The following is a 24,560-nucleotide window of genomic DNA, read 5'->3' as shown; positions in this document are numbered from 1 at the left end:
TTCGCCACCTTTGCCTTTTACACCTTTGTGTACAACGCTGGATGACCCATGGGACTAAGCTCCTGCCCCTGGCTGAAGGATGAGCTCCAGCATCCAGGATCCCAGGATCCCGGGATTCCGGGATCCCAGGATCGCAGGACCTGGAACGCCTCGTGCGTAGCTCCTTCCCCAGCGGACTGGCAGCAGACAGCGCATGCGCCATGGACAGAGCGGCACAGGTGGGAACGGCCGGCAGAGGGCGCAGGCGCTCTGGCCGGAGCTGTCCAGGCGGGGCACCCTCGCTGCGAAGGAGTAGAGAGCACGGGTCGGTGGGAGAGCCGGCCAGCGCGAGGCCGCGGACGCAGGCGGGGCCAGAGCGGGGGCGGGGCGAGGCGGTTCCGGAAGGAAGTGGTTCCGGGTCCCGTGGCCCGGCGGTGGTAGCTGTGGTACCTCTGCTGTGGGAGGCGGCGGCCCTGCGAGGGGCGAGGCCCGAGGGGCTGGCGGCCGGGCTGGCGGCGGCGGCGGCCGGGCTGGCGGCGGCGGCCGAGCTGCCGGCGGCGGCGGGGACTTCCCGGCCGGGTGAGCGGCCCCGGGGGGGCGGGCGGGGCGAGGAGGCCCCGGCCCGCAGGGAGGGCGTGTCCGTCGTCCGGGAGGGGCGGTCTCCAGGAGACGGGTGGGACGGCGGGTGGGGCGGTGGGGAGGATGCGGAGGCTAGTCTGGGACTCTCCGGGGACCGCCCCCTCCCACTGCCTCGGGCCACTGGCGCAGCGACCCGGGCACCTGCTGCCGTGGCTCTGATCCTTCCCCGTCGTCCGGCAGGCTGCGGCCCCGACGGTTCGGAGCGACTTTTATGGGGACAGGGGGATGGTGTTCAGGGACCGTGCCCTTGTCCCTGAGGCGAACCCGGACGCGTAGCCTGCGGGACCCGAGCCGTGGAGACCCTGCTTTGTCCTCCGGAGGCTCTTGCCGCTCAGCGGCATCATCTTCTGGTAATGTCCAGAATGAGTCGCGAAGGATGCTCTTTATCTTGCGTTGCAAAGTAAAACTTGTGTTTTTAGAAACGTATCTTGAAAATTGGCGCATCTCCTTGCGCTTTTCTAAGGTGTATTAGGAAACTGGGCCGGTCACTGTCAGGATTGTCCTGTCGGTAAGTCAGGAGGAAAAGAAATGGGAGAGAAACTTATTCTCCCAAATATTTTCCTGCCAAGGGGCTTTTTCAGTTGCCTCCTATGTGATTGCTTTTCTTTTCTGGAGCAAAGTAAAAACTACAGAAATCAGGAAGGTCTGTCTGACTTCTGGCCCAGCAACCCTTTTAGCATTTTTCTGAATGAGAACTGGGATGAATGAGACTGGAATTTGGAAAGAAAGATTTTGGTGGGGATTCCTAATGAGAGCTTTAATTTTCAATAGTATTTTGTTATGATATGGTAATGTTTATTAAATGTTATTTTTTGACAGTACTTTTAAAATGGCTACTAAAACGTTCTTTTGAAAGCCCCCTGCTGTTGTTTCACAGCCCCCTTTAAAGATCTTTAAAATATTTATATATAGAAACATTTTGTAACATTTTTACTTACAAAATTTCTAAAATATGCAAAACCATGATGAAGAAGATACACTGTTTCACCAATCCAGGTAACCATTATGAATATGGTTACTGGATATACATCTCCATTCTCTTTCTGTGCAGAGATGAATGTATGGATTTTTCTAAAGTGGCTTCTGTTTTGTAACCATTTTTTTTTCTGACTTCAGAGCATGCCATTACATGGCTCTAATAATTTATTTAGTTGGTTATTCCGTTTTTCACTAAATACGTTGTTGAAAAAGTGTAAAATCTGTACACCCATCATTACTTCTTAGTGTACATTCCTAGATGATCGAATTGTTGGGTTTGTTTTTTTAAAATGTAAATTGCTCAGTTTCCCTCTGGAAAGGATGTGCTATTTTGCACTCCCACCAACAATCTGTGAGTGTCTTTTTCTACACCCTAGCAAAAGGCAACATTTAAAGGATTTCTACAGGATCACTTTTGGACCATTTCTGTTCTTCTCTCCACCCAAGTACCATTATCATTCTCTCGCTATCACTTTTTTAAAAAAAATTGTTGATAGCAATTCAGTTTCTCATCTTTTATTACACTTTTACCAGTTTAGTAAAGACATGTTATCCATTTGAGGAGGCATCATAGAGTGAACAAGAGATCTGAATTCAGGACTTCCTTGAATTCTGGTATCTCCGATTCCTTGAACAAATCACGTAGCTTTTCTAAGGGACAATTTCCTCAACTCCAAAGTAGATACTATAGTACATACATTGACTTCATCTTTTTTATAGGGTGGTTATTTAAGGGTCAGATGGGACATTTACAGAAAGTACATTTAAGCAGACTTTGTCTTGTTGCCAATTATTGCCATATTGTAAAAATTTCAGAACGCAAGAGCATCTTGATTCTTTAAAGTAAATTTCTGAATTTAAAAAAGCCATTCTGATACTTTGCCCCATGCTCTTTTACTTCTTAAATTTGAAGTTTTTAAAAATTCTGTCCTAGATTATATTCAGAATGCTATCAGGGTTATGAAATTAGGTGAATGAATGAATCTGCACAAATACTGGAGGAGCCAATATTGAAAGGCACTACATGTGAAGCCGAGGAGGACAAATATAAAGCTAAATAAAACACAATCCTTGAGATCATGATAAATAAAACATAGTCTTTGTGCCCTACAGCTACAGAATGTTCAGGCAGCTAGAGGGCAGAAAAGCTGCTTTCCAAATTTAGATGGCAATTTTAGATGTGATTCAGGATGTCAACTATTCTCAAGTGTCCTAAAGTCCAATTCTGCTGACGGAGCATCTGCACAAATGACCACGCAGTCTCTTCAGGGTCATCTTTCCAGAGGTAGGAGTTGTGAGTTGGGGAAGTGTTAGTATTTGAGTCTGAGAATCTGGATTCTGGTTTCAGGTCCTTCACCTGGGGCAGTGTGGTTAGCTTTTTTTGAGGCTTGTTTTTTGTTTTGTTTTTTTCCACCTATGAAATGGAAGCTAACTCCAGCTTCCTCAGAGTTTGTTGTGAGGATTAAATGAGATATTATTTGCAAGACACTTAGTGGACCAGGAAGTACTAGCACTCCTGTAGTCCTTCTTAACCACTGAAAACTTAGCATCTTGAGGAAAGAAACTAGGTCTCTTGCAGCTTTGATTGCCTCCCCACTACTAGCCATTGGCATTTAGTAATGTTTGCTATATTAACATAAAATATGACTGCTGAGAAAAATTTAGTGTGGACCATTGACGAAGGTAATATGTAAATGTGGGATAGTGAGAGAAATTGACTACATTATTTGGAGTTTTATTAAGGAATCAAAGGAAACACTGAACTGATTGGACCCAGGTTCATCTTTACTGTGACTGTCCTTCTATGTTATATCACCAGTGCCAGAAACATAGTCCCTCCCTACCAGCAAAAAACCTACTTCCTAGACCCCTGTCACCCAGCCACAGCCCACTTTCTTCCTCCTTTTCCATTCGGCCTGTTAGAAGAATTGGGGTTTTTTGGTTGTTGGTGTTTTAAGATTTTATTTTTAAATAGTCTCTGCACCCAATATGGCACTTGGCAACCCTGAAATCAAGAGTTGCATGGTGCACCGACTGAGCCAGTCAGATGCCCCTCGAAGGAGTCATTAATAATTAGCTTTCTTAAGTCTCCTTACCCTCCACTTAGTCCTGAAGCCACGTGTTCACATTTTTTGTTCTTTTTTTGGACCTCTGTGCAGCTTTTGTCATGAAAGTCCCCTTTGTTGAAATATTCTTTAGCTTATGAGATTCTGTGTTCTAAGGTTCCCTCCTTCCTCAGAGGATGACGTGCTTTCTCTGTCTCCTTGGCTGGTTCGTCTTCTCCGAAAGGTTGATGTTCCTATAGGCTTAATCCTTCTCATGATACACCAGGTCTGGAATGATTTATAGAGCAGTGAGGCCGTCTGGTGTTTGAAGGTTTGGTAGAATTCTCCTGTGAAACCATATGGGCCTGATGGTTTTTCAGGGATATTTCCTAAATAACTTTATTTCTTCTATGAAAATTGGTCTGTTTAAGCTTTCCTTTTTTTTTTTTCTTTTTTGTTAGCTGTAAAAACTAGGGTTTATTCATTTAATTATTTTTTGGTTTCGGGAATAGAATTTAGTGATTTATTGCTTACATACAACACCCAGCGTTCATGCCAGCAATGCACTCCTTACTCACCATCACTCATTTAGCCCATTCTCCATGAACTTCCTTCCATCAACCTTCAGTTTGTTCTCTGTCCTTAAGCATTTCTTATGGTTTCCTTGCCTCTCTCTCTCTCTTTTCTTTTTTTCTCCTTCCTATATATTCATCTGTTTTGTTTCCTAAGTTCCACATATGAGTGAAATCTTATGGTATTTGTCTTTCTCTGATCGGCTTATTTTGCTTAGCTGTTTAAGCTTTCTGACTCTGGGGGTCAAATGTGGTAGTTTTTGTTTTTCTAGCAAATTATCTCTATCATCTGGTTTTTCAAATTTATTAAGTGGAGAGCTACACAGTAATCTCTCATGATTTAAAAAACTTTCTTCTATTTCACTGGTTGCTTTCTCCCTCATTCTTATTTTTCTATATTTGTGTTTTCCCCTTTTTCTTAATCACATTATATAGGGGTTTATCTACTTTAGTTTTTTTAAAAAACTACAGAATTTTATATTATTACTCAGATCTAGTTTTCCATTTTCTGCCTCATTCTCTCCCTCTGTTTTTATTTTTATTATTTCCTTCCTTGTGCTTTCTTTTGGTTTGGTTTACCTTGTTTTTTTTTTTAGGTTTTTTAACCTTGGAAATGAATTTATTTCTATTATTTCGTTTTTATTGATAAATTTATTTAGAGCAAGAAATTTTCCTTTGATCACTGCTTTAAATGTATCCCATAGAATGTGATATGTAGTGTTCTCATTGTCATTATTTCTTTTTTTTTAAGATTTTATTTATTTATTTGACAGAGAGAGATCACAAGTAGATGGAGAGGCAGGCAGAGAGAGAGAGAGAGAGAGGGAAGCAGGCTCCCTGCTGAGCAGAGAGCCCGATGCGGGACTCCATCCCAGGACCCTGAGATCATGACCTGAGCCGAAGGCAGCAGCTTAACCCACTGAGCCACCCAGGCACCCCGACATTGTCATTATTTCTTTAAAAATCTATAATTTAACTTATAAGATACTCAGTTATTTAATAGGAAGTTTTTAATTTCTAGGTGAAAGAGCTTTTCTGTTATTTTTATTAGTAAATTCTAGTTTCATTACATTATGATCAGAGGATATTTGTAATACTTCTGTTTCATGGCAGTTGCTGATGTTTCTTTGTGATGTAATATATGAGTACTTTGGTGAATATGGCACGGGCATGAGATAAGAATGTATATTCTCTAGTATCAGAGTGTAGAGTTTGGTAAATATCCTTAAGATTTACTCTATTAGGTGCGCCTGGGTGGCTCAGTGGGTTAAAGCCTCTGTCTTTGGCTCTGGTCCTGAACCCAGGGTCCTGGGATTGAGCCCAGCATTGGGCTCTCTGCTTGGCAGGGAGCCTGCTTCCTCCTCTCTCTGTGCCTGCCTCTTTGCCTACTTGTGATCTCTGTCAAATAAATAAATAAATCTTAAAAAAAAAAAAGTTTTACTCTATTAATTATGCTGTTTAGATCTTCTGTCTCCTTATTTTTGGACCACTGAATTGTCTCATATACCACTCAGAGTACATAAAGTCTCCTGTTACTAGTGTGTTTCTCTGTCTCCTTGCATCTCAAGTAGTTTTTGTTTCATAAAGGTGGTTGTTGTGGTATATTCATGTGAATATGTGTATTCACATATGTCTAAGTCATGGATTGTGGCTTTCAGCATTAAAAAGTGTCTCTCTCTCTCTCTCTTTTTTCTTTCTTTTTATTTATTTATTTATGTTTTTGGTCATAATGAATGCTTTAGGACTTGAATTCTTTGCCTGATTCCAGAAATGGGACTCTGCTCTCTTTTTGTTACCAGCTGTTTTAGATGTGTCTTGTGTAGCATCTTGAGTTTTGTTCTGCAAGCCAAATGGAAACTTTTTATTTTATTCGGCCAGTTAAACCCATTCCCATTTACTATTAAGACTGATATATTTGGCCTCAACTCTATCAGAATATTTTGTTATATTTACTCTCTCTTTAGCTATGAGATGTGTTTTTTGCTCTTTTATTTAAAAAATTGAAGGGTGGTATTTAGGAAGGCTTGTATTTTTGTCCTTATGGTTGACCTTTGTTCTTAAACCTTTATAAATGCCCTTGCCCCCTTGGTTGTTTATTTAAACTTGTGTGTGTGTGTGAAAAAAAAAATACACCGTATTCATGAAATCATAGTAAGTTAATGATAGGCAACAGTAAGATTCCTTATCTACTTCCGGCTTCTCCTTATTGAAAAACTGATGGTAACACCAACCTCTGTAGCCAAGAGCATTAGTCCACCCTCTGGTCTTCTCAGGTGTGGCTTCCTCTGATTTGCTGGTCAGCCTCTTCTTCTGCAGGCTCTGACTCTGTCCAGTTCTGTGCTGAGATTGTGGCTTCTTTGTTGCGAAGGCTTCCCTGGGGAATTCTTTGCATTTGTAAATGCTGGGTTCCTATTTAGTATGAAATTTTTGTTAGTTTTTTTTTCTTTCTTTTTTTTTTTTTTTGGTAATCTCTTTACTGAGATGTAATTTACATACCACACGATTCACCCATTGAAAAGTGCACAGTTCATTGTTTTTTGGTAAAGGCAGAGTTGTGCAGCCATCACCAGAGTCCAGTTGTTTTTTTTTTTAATTTTGAAACCACACGGATAATATGAAGTATCACTTCAGAGTCCAGTTTTAAAACATATTCATTGGGGCACCTGGGTGGCTCAGTGGGTTGAGCCTCTGCCTTCAGCTCAGGTCATGATCTCAGGGTCCTGGGATTGAGCCCCACATCTGCATAGGGCTCTCTGCTCGGCGGGGAGCCTGCTTCCCCCTCCCCTCTGCCTGCCTCTCGGCCTACATGTGATCTCTCTCTCTGTCAAATAAATAAATAAAATCTTTTAAAAAAAATGTATTCATCATCCCCCAAAGAAACCCTGTGTCTTTTCTCCCCAGTACCCCACCCCCTCCCCAGCCAGGCAACCACCAGTCTACCGTCTGTTTTGGTGGATTTGCTTACTCTGAATCTTTCATATAAATGGAATCATATAATATGTGGTCTTTTGTAGCTCGCCTCCTTCCCTTAGCATAACGATTTCAAGACTCATTCCTGTTTGACCATGTGTTAGTATTTCATTCCTCTTTATGGCCAAATAATGTTCATTTGTATGGATATAGCACATTTTGTTTATTCACTTATCTCTAAATGGGCAGTGGAATTGTTTCTACTTTTTAACTATTATGACTGATGCTGCTATGAATATTTGTGTACAAGTTTTTGTGTGGACATATATTTTTATTTCTCTTGGTTATATATGTAGGAGTAGAATTGTTGAGTCATGTGGTAACTCTGTTTAGTTTTTTTTTTTTTCCCAAGATTTATTTATTTAGTTTTGAAAGAGAGAGAAAGCATGAGTGGGAGGGGCAGAGGAAGAGGGAGAGAGAATCCCAAGCAGACTCTGCACTGAGCGTGGAGCCTTCCACGGGGCTTGATCTCATGACCCTGAGCTTGCGACCTGAGCCCAACCAAGAGTTGGACACCCACCTGACTGCGTCCCTCAGGTGTGCCCCTGTGTAATTTTTTTAAAGATTTGTGGTTTTTTTAGATTTTATATGTTTATTTGAGAGAGAGAGAGGGAGGGAGAGAGCTAGAGAGCATGAGTTCGGGGAGGAGGAGAGGGAAAGGGACAAGCTGACTCAGTGCTGAGCGTGGAGCCCAGCGCAAGGATCTGTCCCACGACCCTGAGATCACGATGTGAGCTGAAACCAAGAGTTGGATGCTCAGCTGACTGGGCCACCCAGATGCCCCTCTGTGTTTAATTTTTTAAGGAACTGCCAGACTGTTTTCCCAAGCTGTTGCATCATTGACATTCCTCCCAGCAATGTATGAGGTTTCCCTTATCTCTCCATCTTTTCAGCACTTGTTATAGATACCTAGTTGGTGTGAAGTGGTATCTCATGATTTTGATTTGTATCTCCCTAATGATTAATGATGTTGAACATCTTTTTATGTCCTTATTGGGCATCTGTATGCCTTCTCTGGAGAAACAGTGATTCAGCTCCTTTGCCCATTTCTTAATTGGGTTGTCTTTTATTATTGAATTATAAGAGGTTTTTTTGGTATGTTCTAGAAACAGTCCTCTATCAGATATGATTTACAAAAACTTTTCTCCCATTCTGTGTGTTTCCTTTTTGCTTTTTTCTCCCCTTTTTTGCTTTTTTGATAATATCCTTTACAGTGTAAGTGTCTTATATTTTGAAGATGCCTGATTTATCCATTTTTTCTCCTGTTGCCTGTATTTTTAATGTAATATCTGATCCAGGGTCACAAAGATTATTTACTTTCACGTTTTCCTGTTAGAGTATTAGTGCTCACATTTAGGTCTTTGATCCATTCTCAGTTAATTTTTTTAAAGATTTTATTTATTAATTTGACAGAGAGAAATTACAAGTAGATGGAGAGGCAGGCAGAGAGAGAGAGATAGGGAAGCAGGCTCCCTGCTGAGCAGAGAGCCCGACACGGGACTCGATCCCAGGACCCTGAGATCATGACCTGAGCCAAAGGCAGCAGCTTAACCCACTGAGCCACCCAGGCACCCCATTTTCAGTTAATTTTTGTATATGGTGTGAGGTAGGGTTGAACTTTATTGTTTTGCTTGTGGATATGCAGTTGTCCCAGCACTGCCTGTTGATTTCTCTAACCTCTTAATATCTGATTTATCAGTTTTCCCCCCTCAGTATGCTTTAAAGCCATCTATTGCCTATACAACATTGAACGTCTACCATTATTTTCTTTTCCTGTCTCTTCTCCCACTTTTTAGTTGTAGTTTTTCTACTTTGTCACAGTGTGCCACAATTCTACATCAGTCTTTTACCTTCAACCTCCTCTTTCTTTTAATGTCTTATATGTACATTTACTTACTTTTTAATGCTCATCATTGGTCCTTTACTGACATTTTTTCCCTCATAATTTGATTGGATGAAACTCATCCTCTGTCTAGTAGATTTCTCAGAAAGGACTAGTTAAGTACAGAAATTCCCTATGTTCTTATATGCTGAAAACTTTTTTATTTACCTTTGATATTTGAAGGACAGCTTGACTGATTAAAAAAGTCCTTGGTTCACACTTACTTTCACTGATTTTATTTTTTTATACTAAATGGCAACCCATTGTTACCTTGCTTTGTATGTTAGTTTTGAAATATCTGATGCTAGTCTACTTCTTTTGGATTTGTAAGTTATTTATTCTTTTTACCTTGAGGTCTTAAGGACTTTATCTTTTTAAAAAGATTTTGTTTATTTGAGAGTGTGAGAGCACAAGTGGGGGGAGGGGCAGAGGGAAAGAGACTCTCAAGCAGACTCTTTGCCCAGCACAGAGCCCTATGCAGGGCTTGATCCCATGATTCTGGGAACATAACAGGGGCTGAAACCAAGAGTCAGATGCTTAAGGGGCTGAGCTGCCCAGGCAACCTGAGGTTTTTTGTCTTTGAAATCAAATAGTTTTTACTAGGCTGTGTTTCAGAATTGATTGTTTTAGGCTAATTTTCCCAAGTATCTGGTGTGCCCTTCATTGTATAGATTCAGGTACTTTTTCATTTCTGAAAAGTTTTCTTTTTCTTTCCTCCCTCCTTCTTTTCTTTCTTTCGTCCTTCCTTCCTTCCTTCCTTCCTTCCTTTTGAGATCGAGAGAGAGAGAGAGAAAGAGAGAGCATGAGCAATGGGGGGGCGGCAGAGGGAAGGAGAGAGAATCTTAAGCAAACTCCATGCCCAGCATGGGGCTCAATCTCAACCCTGAGATTATGATCTGAGCCAGTATCAAGAGTCGGATGCTTAAGAGACTGACCACCTAGTTGCCCCTGGAAAGTTTTCCTGAATTTTAGTTTAAATATTTGTTTATTTCCATTGTTCTGTTATTCGTCTCAGAGCCTACAGTAATACAAATATTATTCCTTCTTTTTTTTTTTTTTAAAGATTTTTTTTTTTTTAATTTGACAGAGAGAAATCACAAGTAGACGGAGAGGCAGCCAGAGAGAGAGAGAGAGAGGGAAGCAGGCTCTCTGAGAGAGCCTGATGCGGGACTCGATCCCAGGACTCTGAGATCATGACCCGAGCCGAAGGCAGCGGCTCAACCCACTGAGCCACCCAGGCGCCCAATATTATTCCTTCTTTACCTGTCTTCTAGTTCTACTACTTTCACTCTGACTCAGTCTCTGTCTCACTCACTCACTCACTTACTCACTCATCATTTTCTTTCTTACTTTTTTTTTTGTTTGTTTTCCTGCTTTTCTTCAATGTCCCTTAGTATATTTTCATTTGAGTTTATTCTCCCTTGGACACCTTGTAATTAATTTATCTTCACTTCTGAGATAAGTTAGTCTTTTTTCCTCCCATTTTTTTCTCTGAGTTCAGTTAACTTTTTGTTCTGTCATTTCACTCTATTTTTTTAAATTTATTTCTGTTCTTAGTTTTTAAGTTTCTGATTCATGGTGAGATTTTTATAAAATATATCCTTAAATGCTTTTGGAGATACTTAATTCTGCTTGGAGTATAGACTTAGAGTTTTCTTTGCTTCCTGTTTTTTCAGGGGGGAGTTTTCCTCAGTTGAGGAATTCTCTTTTTTAACTTTCTTGTAAACACATGGAAATCATTAGACTTTAAAAATTATGCAAGTCTCATGAGTGTGAAATGATATCTTACTGCTTTAATTTTATCTTCCTGGTTAGGTATGGTTGAGTATCTTTTCAGTTTATTGGAATTTATGTTTCCTTTTTATTATAAACTCAGAGGATAGAGCTGCTATTTATTGAAGTGGGACAGAGACCAAAGGAGAAGCAGATTCCAGAGGAAGGTCAGGAGTTTGCTCTTAGAATGTTTACAGAATCCAGCAGGTTGTTGGATATGTAAGACTGCGGTACGGAGAATAGGTGAGGGCTGGAGATTGGGTGGTGTTAGTTTATAAAGAGTATTTAAAGCCATGAGACTAAATGAGAGTGTAGACTGTGGGAAAAGTGTAGACAGTGAGAGATCCAAAGACTGAAGTCACTATTTAGAGGACAGCTGGCTTCACTATTTAGGGGTTAGAGTGGTGAAGGGGGAGATGAAGAGAAACCAGCAAAGGAGACAGAAGGAATTGTTAGAGGTAGGAGGAAAACCAGGAAAGTATAGTATTCTGCAATTCAAGTGAAGAAAATGTTTTTGGAAGGAAGGTATGATTGACTGGCAAGTGCTACTGGTAGGTTCAGGATAAGGAGGAGAAATAGCCATTGGGTTTCGTGGCATGGATTTGATTAGTGATCTTGACTAGAGCAGTGTGGTGCAATGGTGGCTTAGAAGCCAGATTGGTGAGGGGTCAAGCAAGAATCGGAGAGAATGATTATGGTGTACAGGCAGCCCTTTGAGGAGTATATGTTGGTTATAAATGGAGAGAGAAGGTGCTAGATAGACCCCGGAGGGTGTGGTTCTGGAGAGTTGCGAGCTTCACAAGAGGAAGTCTGGGTGGTGATGGGAAGGGTCTACTGACCAGGGGGAAATGTTGTGGGAGGAAGAAGAATTGCTGGAGCTGGGTCTTTCACTTGAGTCAGGGGATGTGTCCAGTGCTGTCCTGGTAGAACTGGCCTCTTCTGGCACCAGCACCTTCTTCAATATCTTCCTGGGAGTATAGGTCCTTGCTGTCTAGTTATCTTGCTGCATTTAAGGGCAGAGGGGTTCATTTACTGCCCCTGGGCCTGTACAGTTCACCTGGAAGTAGCAGCAAAAACAAATTTATCTATTGTCACTGACATCCCCTTCTCCCTGGTCACAAACCCTGCTGGTGTTTCAGTCTTTTCTCTCTTTGCATCCTGAAGCTGGTTCCTTTTATTAATTTTGCTAGTCACAAGTAAATTACTTTATTTATTTTACTTTTTAAAAAGATTTTATTTACTTATTTGACACAGAGAGATCACAAGTAGGCAGAGGTAGGCAGAGAGAGAGGAAGAAGCAGGCTCCCCACTGAGCAGAGAGCCCCATGTGGGGCTCGATCCCAGCACCCTGGGATCATGACCGGAGCCGAAGGCAGAGGCCTTAACCCACCAAGCCACCCAGGTGCTTACTTTAAATCAGAGATTGCCAAGCTTTATCTGTAAAGGACCAGATAGTAAACATTTTAGGCTTTGTGCTCCACAGACAGTTTCTGTTACATATTCTCCTCCTCCTCCTCCTCCACCACCTCCAACAACAACAACAACCCTTTAAAAATGTAAAACCACTCTTAGTTTTTTATTGTATCGTTTTAAATGAACTATCCTCCTCTTTTATCCATTAAGCCCCTGAGCCAGTACTTTTCATTATTAGCTGATGTGCACTAAGCAATTGCAAACAGAGTTAACTTTTTTAAAAAATTTTATTGAGATGTAATTTGCAGATTTAAAGTGTGCAGTTCAGTGGGTTTTAGTATGTTCACAGAGTTGTGCAACCATCTTCATAACATCTGATCTAATTTCAGAGTGTTTTTATTGCCCCAAAGCTAACTTTTTTATAGCTTTGAGGTGTAATTTATATGCAATAAAATTCACCCATTTTCAAGTGAATAGTATGAATTTTAATAAAGCTAGTTTTAATATATTGAAGGAAAATATTCTGAGTAATACTTTTTAAAAAGACTTTATTTATTTATTTATTGGGGGGGAGGAGCAGAAGGAGAGGAAGAAGCAGTCTCCCCACTGAGCATGGAGCCTGATGAGAGGCTCAGTTGCAGGACCCTGGGTTCATGACCCAAGCTGAAGACAGGTGCCCAACTGACTGAGCCACCCAGGAGCCCCTGAGTAATACTTTTTTCAGTCACACAGTTAGTAAATCTTATTTTCTCTCAAGTCATCCCCACCTTTTCCTTTAAGCCAGCAGTTCTGTATTCCTTGAACCAACAGCATCTGTATCACTTGGGAACTTGATAGAAGTCAGTCCCGCCTTTGGGGTAGGGTCCAGCAGTGTGTGTTTTAACAAGCCTTTCAGGTGATTCTGTTGCACACTGAAGTTTGAGAGCCACTACTCTGAAGGCTATTGTTGTGTGGATTTGCTGGGCGATGGGATATGAGTATGTTCAACTTTAAATGGGTACTGTCAGCTCCTTGCAAACTGGTTAATACTCATGTACACTCCCTAGCAGTGTATGAGAGTCCCCATTGTTCCACATCTTATGACCACAGGTCATGAGAGTTTTGTGTTCTGTGATAGGTTGTTTGGAGTCTTGCTTATTGAAACAAACAGAGTTATTTAAACAAATAATCACAATGTATTTAAGTAATCTCAGAATAAGCCCAGAGTTCCCAAGAAAAAAACGGGGGGAAAATAAGATAGTCAAGGAATGAATCCTTGGGGAGATAATGGTGGAACAGTCCTGAAAGAACAGAGATTTGTCAAGTGGAATGAGAGAAGGCCATCTGTGTGGTAGGGGGAGCATGGCCTGATCAGGGAAAAGCAAGTGGTGTGGTGTGGAGGACTAGTAGGGTATTTGGAAGAAAAGACATACATAAGGTTGGGAGAAAGATAGGAAGTGACGAGATATATATGTTTTTTAAAGATTTTATTTATTTATTTGAGAGAGAGAAAGAGAGAGAGAGCTTGCTCGCACACGAGCTTGGGGAGAGCCAGAGGGAGAGGGAGAAGCAGACTCCCTGCTAATCAGGGGCCTGACGCAGGGCTCCATCCCAGGACCCTGGGATCATGACCTGAGCCAAAGTCAGAAGCTTAACCGACTGAGCCACCGGGCGCCCCTAGATATATATGTTTTAAATTTGTACTCTTTTATTCATTCTGGCCATTAGGGTTATAACTAGTTTGGGTGTTCTTTTTTTTTTCTTTCCTATTATAAATAAAGCGAATATTAAATATCTTAGTATATATAGCTGATTTTTTCCTTTTCAATTATTATCTTAGAGTAATAAGTTTAAACTGAAATGATTAGATTAAAGGAAAGTAGGCTTGATTAGTTTCATAATTTCTTACATATTTCAAGATTATCCATCATTACGGAAATAGGGAAATCAAAACCATGAAGTACCACTTCAACCCACTACAATGGCTATTATCAGAAAGGCAGATGATAGCAAATGTTGCTGAGGATGTGGAAAAATGGGAATCCTCATACATTGTTGGGGGGAATATAAAATGATATAGCTCCTTTGGAAAAGTTTTGCAGTGTCTCTAAACATAAGGGCCCCTGGATGGCTCAGTTGGTTAAGCATCTGACTTATGATCTCAGCTCAGGTATTGATCTCAGGGTCACGAGATCAAGCTCCACATTGGGCTTCATGCTGGGTATGGTGCCTACTTAAATAATAATAATAATAACAATAATAATAATAAAAGTTAAATATAGAGTTATCATATGACTCAGCAAGTCCACTACTAAGGTATATACCCAAGAGAAATAGAAACATATGTCCACACAAAAAAGGATACACACATGTTCATAGCAGCATTATTCATAATAACCAAAACTATAGAAATAACCCAAATGTCCACTGGGAGAGGAATAAATAAATAAAATGTGTCATAAAAAGAATGAAGTACTGATACATGGTAAAACAGGGATGACCCTTGAAAACGTTATGGTAAGGGAAAGAAACCAGTCACTAAATATATATTGTATGAGCCCATTTATATGAAAGGTCCAGAATAGGCAAATCCATAGAACAGGAAAGTAGATGAGTGGTTGTCAGGGGCTGATCACAGGAGGGAAGGAATGGGGAGCAACTGCTAATGGGGTTTTTTTAAAGGAGAAAAAATGTTCTAAAATTAGATTGTGGTACTGGTTGTACATCTCTGTGAATACACTAAAAAACATTGAATTGCACCCTTAAATGAGTGAATTCTATGGTATGTGAATTATATCTCAAAAAAACTGTTGTTCAAAAAAATAAAAAATAAAAATATAAAATGAAGGGGTACGTGGCTGACTTAGTAGAGTGTGCAACTTCTGATCTTGGGGTCATGAGTTCAAGCCCCACATTAGCCATATAGCTTACTTAAAAAAATAAAAATAAAACAAATGAATAAAATGGGGAAAATATATTATCTTCCAGAAAAATTATGCTTTTTCATCATTACCAGCAATATTTGGTGTCATCCCCCCTCACCAACCTTGGGATTTTAATTTGTGTTCAGCTTCAGAGGTATGAACTGATACCCAAAGCTTCTTGTTATAAATTCCCTCAGTAGAATGTAAACTGCAGAAGACAGGAATTTTTCCCTATTTCTCATCATTGCTATATCTCCAGAACAGTGGCTGGCAAATAGTAACTCAGTAATATTTGTTGAATAAATACATTTTGATAGTTTTAATGAAAGAATTTTCCCCTTTAGTTAGTGTCTTAATTTCATAGTACCTCTGAACTAATTGTTTATACCAGCCTCAGTTTCTTTTTTTTAAGAGGTACTGTCTAAATAAATGAATTGTATTGAGTGTCCTGGTGAGTGATGTGGTTCTAGTCCTTTAGCCTTATATACTTTTACTTTCTTCTGAAATTCATTATAACAGTAGTTTGCAGATGTTTGACTATGGGGACTCCCTTTTTAAACAAGTGTCCACATAATAATAGTTGTGCTTTTTGTATCAGTCAATGGAAAAACTACAGAGTTACAAGAACCCATTTGTATTTTTAACAATGACCATGATGTCTTCAGAAATTTGCAAAATAGAGGTTATAATATATGAGACATGTACTTATTCCACAGTCTGTGCATGCTGGCTCCCTGTATTACACATGGATCCATGGCAAAAATTTTGAAAGCCATCAGTAGTTTAGGGCCAATAAGTGGGAGAACTACTTAATTATAGTACAGAACTAAGGAGGATTACTAAAATGTAAATAATAGCTAGTATAAAAGATTATACCCTAATCACATGTTTAAGAAATTTGGTTCCTAAAGCTATCAGCTTGTTTTAAAGACTTAGTATTTTTTAATTAAGATTTTATTTATTTATTTGACAGAGGGAACACAAGCAGGGGGTGTGGGAGAGGGAGAAGCAGGCCTCCCTCCGAGCAGGGAGCCCAATGCAGGACTTGATCCCAGGAACCTGGGATCATGACCCAAGCCGAAGGCAGACACCTAATGACTGAGCCACCCAGGTGCCCCAAGACTTACTATTTTAAAAATCAGGTTCACAGGACGCCTGGGTGGCTCAGTTGGTTGGACGACTGCCTTCGGCTCAGGTCATGATCCCGGAGTCCCGGGATCGAGTCCCGCATCGGGCTCCCAGCTCCATTGGGAGTCTGCTTCTCCCTCTGACCTTCTCCTCGCTCATGCTCTCTCTCACTGTCTCTCTCTCTCAAATAAATAAATAAAATCTTTAAAAAAAAAATCAGGTTCACATAACTTTTAAAATGTATTTATTTGACATTATTTGTTTTACCAAAAAAAAAAAACTTAATGTTTAATCATGCTTAATCAGGTTTTCGTTTACGTACGTGGTGAAAGGTAGCAATTTAGTACTATAATTAGGTATTGTAACTCTTATTATCCAGCAATTTAAAAAGCAGGATGTATCATCAAGTAACCCTGAACATTTTGACTGTGATTATATCAAGTATTTTTGTACACGGTGAAAGACAGGCAGGTCGTGGTGGTTCAGATGGAGGAGTTCGGGGTGAGGATATCCTCTTTGTGGAGCACTTCCGTAGCAGGTGCTGCGCGCTGGGCACCATCCTGAGTGCTCTTCCTTGCAGCTCAGGGGCCATCACACTGCAGTGTGTTTGGCTTTTGGGGCCTGTTTTGTGTGGCCCTTGAACTAAGAATGGTTTAAATTTTTTAATTTTCTTTAAAGATTTTTATTTATTTATTTGACAGAGAGACAGCAAGAGAGGGAACCCAAGCAGGGGGAGTGGGAGAGGGAGATGCAGGCTTCCTGCTGAGCAGGGAGCCCGACGTGGGGCTCGATCCCAGGACCCCAGGGTCATGACCTGAGCCAAAGTCAGAGGCTTAATGACGGAGCCACCCAGGCGCCCCTGGTTTTTTAAAAGAGCTGTTTTTTAAAAAAAAGGAAGAAGGAGGAGATGAGGTAAAGACCTGATACGGCCCACAAAGCCAGCTCTCTGGCCCGCTATAGGACAAGGTTGCTGACCCCTGATTTAGTTCATTCTTTCCTCACAACATTCCAATAAGGTAGGTTCTGTTATTATCATCCCCATTTTATAGATGAGGAAACTGAGACACGGAGAACTTAAGTAATTTGTTGTTGGTGGGATTCACTGCTTTTGGAGCAGATTGCAGGCTGTTTCTGTAAACTTCCTAATACTGTGTTTCTTTGCAGTGTAAAAGCGGATGGTGGCTCAAGTGTCAGAGGATGGCACGGTCACGCTCTCGATCCCCCAGGTGGAAACACAGGTGAGCAGTTCTTAGTTTAGCAGAGTAAACTTGGGATGTACCTTGACTTTCAAGTTCGCTGGTACTGTTAAGAACCTATTTTTTTTTTTTAGATTTTATTTATTTATTTGACAGACAGAGATGACAAGTAGGCAGAGAGGCAGGCAGAGAGAGAGAGGAAGGGAAGCAGGCTCCCCGCTGAGCAGAGAGCCTGATGCGGGGCTCGATCCCAGGACCCTGAGATCATGACCTGAGCCAAAGGCAGAGGCTTAACCCACTGAGCCACCTAGCCGCCCCAAGAACCTATTTTAATAAGCTCATGGGACCTGGTTATTCACAGTAGGTACTTTGCAGTGATAGAGGTTTTTCTAGATTCTGAAAGCTGACAGCTTTCTTTAATTATGGCTGGCAGCTTGAATTAATCCATAATAAAAAGAAATGCAATGGCCACAGCAAGGGAGAGTGAGAAACATCATGAGTGTTACATTTTTTTGCATCAGTAAGTAGTTTAGAACTCCTGAGTGTTTTTTTTTTTTTCTCATTATCAATATCTTTGAAAAAATCGGGAGTTAGAAAATCAGGAGTTACCTATTTCTTCTTCACGGCAGAATAACAGAGTTTTGAATAACTCGGTTGTAGTTCAGCTTTCTTCTTTCCTGGTTGGCGGTATCAATAGTATATACATATAGTTAGATTGGAACAGTTCAACCAGTATTCATTACATACATGCTCCAGGTTCTGGGGCCTCAGCAAGCATGCAGACTGGCTGGGAGATTGGCACCACAGACAGCTGTGGAACTGTGGGGTCAGCACAGTGCTGCTGACTGGGACGGAGATTCTGGGTCCACAGAGAAGGGATCATTCTGCTTTTATGGAGGGAAAAGGGGGATAGTAAAGTCTTCAAAGGAAAGGTGAAATTTTAGCTGATCGCTTAGGATGGGCAGAATTTGTACAGGCAGAAACAAAAGACAGAAGTATTCCAGTTTCGGGGGTGGGCGACAGGAGCAATGGCACAGAGCTATGACAGTGAGCAGTACGTTCTAGGACTTAAAAAAGGATCATGATTACATATATAAAAAGCAGACCAAAACTTTTCATGTTAATACAACTTGGCCATTGTACTTATTCTACAATGACGAGTCAATCTTTCTTTAACAATTTTCATTTTGTAATCCACAAGATCAAGTTGTAACAGGAAGGAGCTTGAGGAAGAAAGGGGGATGTCAACATGAATGAGTTTAATATGGAGGCCATCACAGAGGTTGTTTTGTTTCACCCTTTTGTGATAGGCCCTGATGAAAGGGCACAGAAGACCTGCCAGCCTTAGTGCCCGATGTCTAGATTCCTTCTCAGGACTCCATGCCAAAACCTGTAAAGTATCTGATATTTTACGTTACTTGCAAGCTAACACATTAGCCTGCCACAGGGCAGTCCTGGGTCAGAGACAAAGACCTTTATGACTCGTGGTACGGCGGGCGGCCTGAGCATCATGTTCCTGTGTTTAGTCCCGAGTCTCCCAAGGATGGGAGCTGCAGAGCGAAGCCCTGTGGTTCCACACAGCTGAGGAGCCCAAGCCTCATCAGGGGCGACAAGCAAACCCATCCGGCCTTTGCCTTGGAGGAGACGTAGCCTGGATAGCAAACAAATTGGCCCTCTTTTCCCGAGGGAGGCCTTGTCTCCATCGTCCCACACTGCGGTGTCTTGGCACAGAAGCCATCAGTACCTCTGCCTACCAGGGCAGAAGGCAAGAGACCCGTGGAGAATTGTCTCCCAACAGACTCCTCAGATCTCTTTTGTTTCTTTAGGAGAATTGAAAATGATAGTAACCATTCCAGCAAGCTCCTTAAAAAAAAATCCCCTGATGTGAAATATAATAACGAAGCAGTATTCATTATGAGGTAAGGATTAAAGTAAGAGATTGAGTATTTCGTCCGGTCTGGAAGACCTCTATCTCTGGCTGCCAGCTGTTCTCCTTAGTGATGGAAGAGATGCACTCTTCCAGAAGGTCCTCAGAGGCTCTGCTTGCTTCTTCCTGTGATGAGGTGCTGCCAGCTGGAAGACAGAGTTCCTTCGTCAGCTAAATAGTGCACTTGCTAGTATGTCTACCTTGGTGACTCCAGAGGCAGATATTGTCAAGTCTAGTATAGAAATCCCAGTGTGAACACGAGGGGCATAAATCTGCCTCCTTTGTCATCAAGAGGACACAGACGTGTCACCAAATGGAAAGGGTCTGACTCGTGGTCGCTCCAGCTCCCTGGGCAGTCACGAAAGCTGCTAGGGTAGCTGCCTTGTTGATTAGATGATATTAAGCCATCAGGGAGGCAATTGGGACATTGGACAGGTTAGATGGGAGGAAAGGTCCCCAGGTTCAAAATTGAACTTGATTGTATTCCAGATAGTGGTACTCTTTGCTCTGGAAGTCCAGGCAGCTCAGACTAGTTTCCCTGGATACAGGAGCCTTCTTCCTCCTCCGCGGGAATGAAGTCTTGATGTTGGCAATGCTGAGGTATTAGGGAAGGTAGTTGCAGAAAAAAATGTGCTGCTCCTAGGGAGCACAGTGGCTACATTAAAGCCCACATTCACTGAAGTTATAAGCTCTATTGCAACAGCACACATAAGGGAACAGGTCTGGGAAAGAACAGCAATTTATCTATGTTAGTAGTATTTATGGAGGAACTAAGTATGAAATTCAAACCTTAATACCTTCTTCCCCGTCCTACTCCACACACCAGATATATAGTTTTTTGCTCTGTGTTATAGCATCAGTAGAAAGAAAAGTCAGTCAATTGCAGAAACTGCGAGGTCAGTCTTGAGTCTGAGTTTGGATTTATTTTGGTTTCGTAAACTCTTAGAATCTAATTTAATTTCAGAGGTTATGTTCAGTTTCCCGGAGACTCTCCTACACATTTATCAGTGTGAATCTAGCCTTCCAGTTGCTTGTTTCTTCCCTGACTGTTGAACCTAATACAAGCTTTTGCTGACTGGCTCTTTTGCCCAGACGTTGCTGTGGGCAGTCTTCCAAAATGGATCTTATCTTACTGTGTACCTAAGCTGGTCCTCCTCCAGCAGGATGGGTGTCCTCAGCCCGTTTCAATATGCACGTGGGACACGTTAGTTCAGATGGAAAGAATATGCTTGTTGAATTGGCCAGAGCAGTAGTCAGACGCCCAGATGGACAGTTTAGAATACAGATGTAGCAAATTGATGCATTTGATATGAGTGGAAGAAGCAGTGGGAAGCAAATGTCTTATTTAGGTAGTTCATATTAAGATAAACTTTCTTTATTGTCTTTAAATGGACTGAACTTTTCTGTTTCTTGACACAGGTCTTTATCACCAGTACCTAGAAATTCTGAACACTACAAGCAAAGACATTCTCATGGGCATTATGGCTGTGAATATAGGAAGGATCCAAAAAGACCCATCACTTGGCGAATGGACAGTGAGAAACATGGACAGAGTAAACCAAGGATTCCTTCTCGTGGAAATGTGCATTACCGATCTTACGAACACAGATCACCTTCCCCAAATTTAAGAAGAGACTCTTTAGAAAATGTTTATACTTACAAGCCTTACCGAGCATACTTGTCAGGAAGAGGAGATAGTAACAGAAGATCTCACTATATGCCCAAATACTCAGAAGATGTACCCTACAAAGAGTACCCGAGGAACTGTTATTCCCAGAAAGGCGAAGGAAGGTATATTCCTGATGACTACAGAGTCAGAGGAAGTGGAAAAGGAGGGAAACCGCCTCCGAGGTCAATAGCAGATTCTTCTCGGTTTGAAGGAAAGTGGCACGAAGATGAGTTGAGGCACCAGAGGATACAAGATGAAAACTATTCTCAGTCACTGAGAAGAGGCTCTGAAGACTTTGAGAAAAGGAGCTCTTTTCCGAAGAGGTATAGGAAAACATTAAACCTGGGTAATTTGGTATAAAGCCTCAAGTGCAAAAGTCTGTTTACTTTATGGTTGAAGAGAACCACCTTGAAAAGCTTTTGTCTAAAAAGATAAAAAGCACTGTAATGTAATTATGGTCCGCTGGTAGTAATGAAGTATTTATTTTTAGAGTAAATCATGTTGATGGCTAGAGTTGTAACAAAAGATGGCATATTCCTCTTTGCTACCTTGTGCCTCTATGTGTTGGCTAGAGGGATTATAGTTAACTTGCCACTGCGTTCTGCATTTAAAGCCATGCTGCCCAACATTCCACACATGTAAATTCTCACTTTCTTCTCTCTAGTGCAAGTGTAAACTGCTTTATGTCAACACAGGTATCCTGAGGATCGTGATTTCAGAAAATATGGATACACATCAAAAAGACCTAAAGATGTGGAGAGGTATGAAAACAGAGAGCCTGCCAGGAGCCCTCAGTGGAAGTTCGGGCATTCTCTTCCATCTTACCAAGAGAAGAAAGAGCAGCGGAACCTTGGACCGCACACTCATCGACGTGCTCAGAGGGAACCGCCAGAGACCAGTTCAGCAGCCAAGGTATCCTGTGACTATCGCCACAAACGCCGTAAGACCTCAAGTGGGGACCAGGACTTTCCAGATGGAAGAATTCAGAAGTACTCTAAGGAGGAAGATAGAAAGTCCAGTTCTCAAAAAGGCCCTGAAAATAGACAGTCCATTTGTTTTAATGCTGGAAGAGGGAGAGAGACTGAAGGTGGGCAAGTGAAAGAACCTTCCAAACCATCTAAGAAAGACTGCACTGACTGCACTGCCTCTACGCATTCAAGTAAAAATGATGTTGGCTTGAGACCCTGCAGTGACAAACGGAAGGAGAAAGCAAAGAAAGAAGGGGATGGCAGGAAAGAGAGCAACTCTTCCAGGAACCAGCTCGATAAAAGTAACCTTTCCAATGTGAAACCTTCATCCGCCAGTCTTAGGAAGAAATCACTTACTGTTAAAATAGATGTGAAGAAATCACTAGATACATCCAGGTATTGTTTTTGTTTTTTCTTAGTGCTGTTTTAGAAAAATAGCTGTTTCCACCACCTTTGTTTGAAGCTTTGAAAATGGAATTGACAGTGTATTTAGATTCCATTGAGCAGGAAGGGATTGCCTGGATTTTTCACAGAAGCGCTGTGAGGAGGATAAATCCCACGCTTAGTAATACAGAGTGATCTCATGGCTGCTGGTTTCCGCATCATATCTCAAGATACTTTTTGGGTGCAGGGCGCTCTATGGAGTTGTTTGTCTTCATGAATTTATGTGTTTTTATGCTGCTAGATTTTCCATAGCCAGGGATACCTGGGTGGAGTTCAAGGAGACCTATTTCTTCCTCAGTTTCCCAGAGCCTGTTTTCCCTGTTGCCTCATATCCAGAGAATTTGTGACTTGGAAGGGCCATTCACTGGCCCTGATTTTATAGAGGAGGAAAGCAAGGCCTTGAGAGAAGAGCCTGCTTGTGGAAGTCAGAGCACCTGCGGCTCAAGGAGGCAGGTGACCTAACGTGGTTCTTGCTGCCATCTCAAAACAGTTGGTGCTCAGCCAACTAGATTCTCCTAGGTAGAGGAAATTAGGCTAGAGTCTAGAAAGAGGCTTATTTATAAGACCATCGCTTTAGCTCTTAATGATCCTTTAAGAAAAAACAGACCACCCAACAGTAGGTTATATTTTGCTACTGTGGCTTGCGTGCTTTGTTCCATTATGCATGTTACCTCTGTTTATGGATTCTGGAAATAACAAGGCCCTGCAGTTGGTGTTGTCAGCTGTCTGTTCATTACCTTAAGACACTACCAGTATGTGAATAAAAAAGTGATGGGCCATGCTGATTTGGTGCATTTATGTTCACTCATACTTGTATTGCAGTCAAAAAATAAAATGAAACAGTATTAAGGTCGGGATGTGACAGGGAGGGAGGTGAACCCACAGTCTCTCTCTTTTTTAAACAAATCTATTTTGTTCCTTTTCTTAAAGTTAGATACGGCCGTCTCCCTCCCTTATGATCACTGTACTTATAAAAGTATAAAATATACATATGTATATTTATATGTGCACAGAAAGCACTTATAAATATGATTACATTATAGAAAGTTGGACAAATAAAGGGAGGAAATCACCCATAATTCTACTCCCCTAGGACAGTTTTATTAATATTTTAGTACAGCTCCTTTTGTTATTTTTCTGTGTATATTTTTACATGGTTATCATAATACTATATTCATAATTTTGTATCCCATTTCATATAAGTCTTAAATCATTTTGTACTATTTTATTTCCTACTATTTCTTTACCTTAAGTGCACAAAAACTGCTGTAAGCATCAACTTTAAGGATGTTACCTCAAGCTTTTTTCTTTCCAACATTACACTATGAAAATTTTCAAGCACAGAAAAATTGAAAGAACTGTGCAGTAAATTCTGTATACACACCACTGAGCGTCTGCAATTAACATTTTTGTCTGCTTTCATAATATATTTCTGTCCTCCATCAATCATTCCATCCTATTTTTTCCATACATTTCAAAGTGAATTGTAGATATCAGTACACTCCCCTTTAAATACTTCAGTATTTCATTTTTGTTCATAGGTTTTTCCTTTGGAGGCAATATTGCATCAAATCACAAAAATCTTGAATTTTTTATTTTTATTTTCATTTATTTTTTATTTCTTAACATTTTATTTATTTATTTGTCAGAGACAGAGCACAAGCAGGGGAAGCAGCAGGCAGAGCAGGCAGAGGGAGAAGCAGGCTTCCTGCTGAGCAGGGAGCGCAGCGATGCAGAACTCGATCCCAGGACCCTGGGATTGTGACATGAGCAGAAGGCAGATGTTTAACCAAACTGAGCCACCCAGGCGTCCCAGTCTTAAATTTTTTAATAGAAGTAATGATACCCCCATATTTAATAATGATGTTAAAAAAGAATTAATTAATTTAATTTTTTAACTTAAAAGAGAATTAATAAATTGGCTTAGCACTTTTAAAGAATACTAGAAATACCAATTTTGAGGAATTTCACTTTAATAGACCTCCTTAGAAATATTGAACAGTTAATTTTATAATTGGAAGAAGAAATGGAAGCTTGCTTTTCATCGTGTATCACAAAAATGAGCTTCCCAAAA

The 24,560-nt window shown here is 41.0% G+C and overlaps 1 protein-coding gene across 10 annotated transcripts in view; it reads left to right on the top strand.

Annotated features, from left to right (window-relative positions):
• Window positions 1-278: 278 nt before the first annotated feature.
• The window catches only part of BCLAF3 (BCLAF1 and THRAP3 family member 3), a 59,443-nt gene continuing 35,161 nt past the window's right edge, over window positions 279-24,560 (top strand). For 2 of the 10 annotated variants that reach the window (XR_004282471.1, XM_032330194.1), the window contains exons 1-4: window positions 279-558; window positions 17,447-17,520; window positions 20,825-21,397; window positions 21,770-22,438. Coding sequence is in view for 9 of the 10 variants with exons in the window: in XM_032330194.1 (XP_032186085.1) it covers window positions 17,480-17,520; window positions 20,825-21,397; window positions 21,770-22,438 (1,283 nt within the window). In the remaining variant the exon portion in view is untranslated. Of the gene's footprint in view, window positions 559-644; window positions 969-17,446; window positions 17,521-20,824; window positions 21,398-21,769; window positions 22,439-24,560 lie in introns of those variants that run through there. The other 8 variants (XM_032330196.1, XM_032330195.1, XM_032330190.1 and 5 more) reach the window with 5 other exon arrangements.

This window comes from Mustela erminea, chromosome X, assembly GCF_009829155.1.
Source record: "Mustela erminea isolate mMusErm1 chromosome X, mMusErm1.Pri, whole genome shotgun sequence".
Taxonomy (NCBI): domain Eukaryota; kingdom Metazoa; phylum Chordata; class Mammalia; order Carnivora; family Mustelidae; genus Mustela; species Mustela erminea.
Note: the sequence above shows the minus strand (reverse complement) of the source record. Positions and strands in the feature narration are given on the sequence as shown.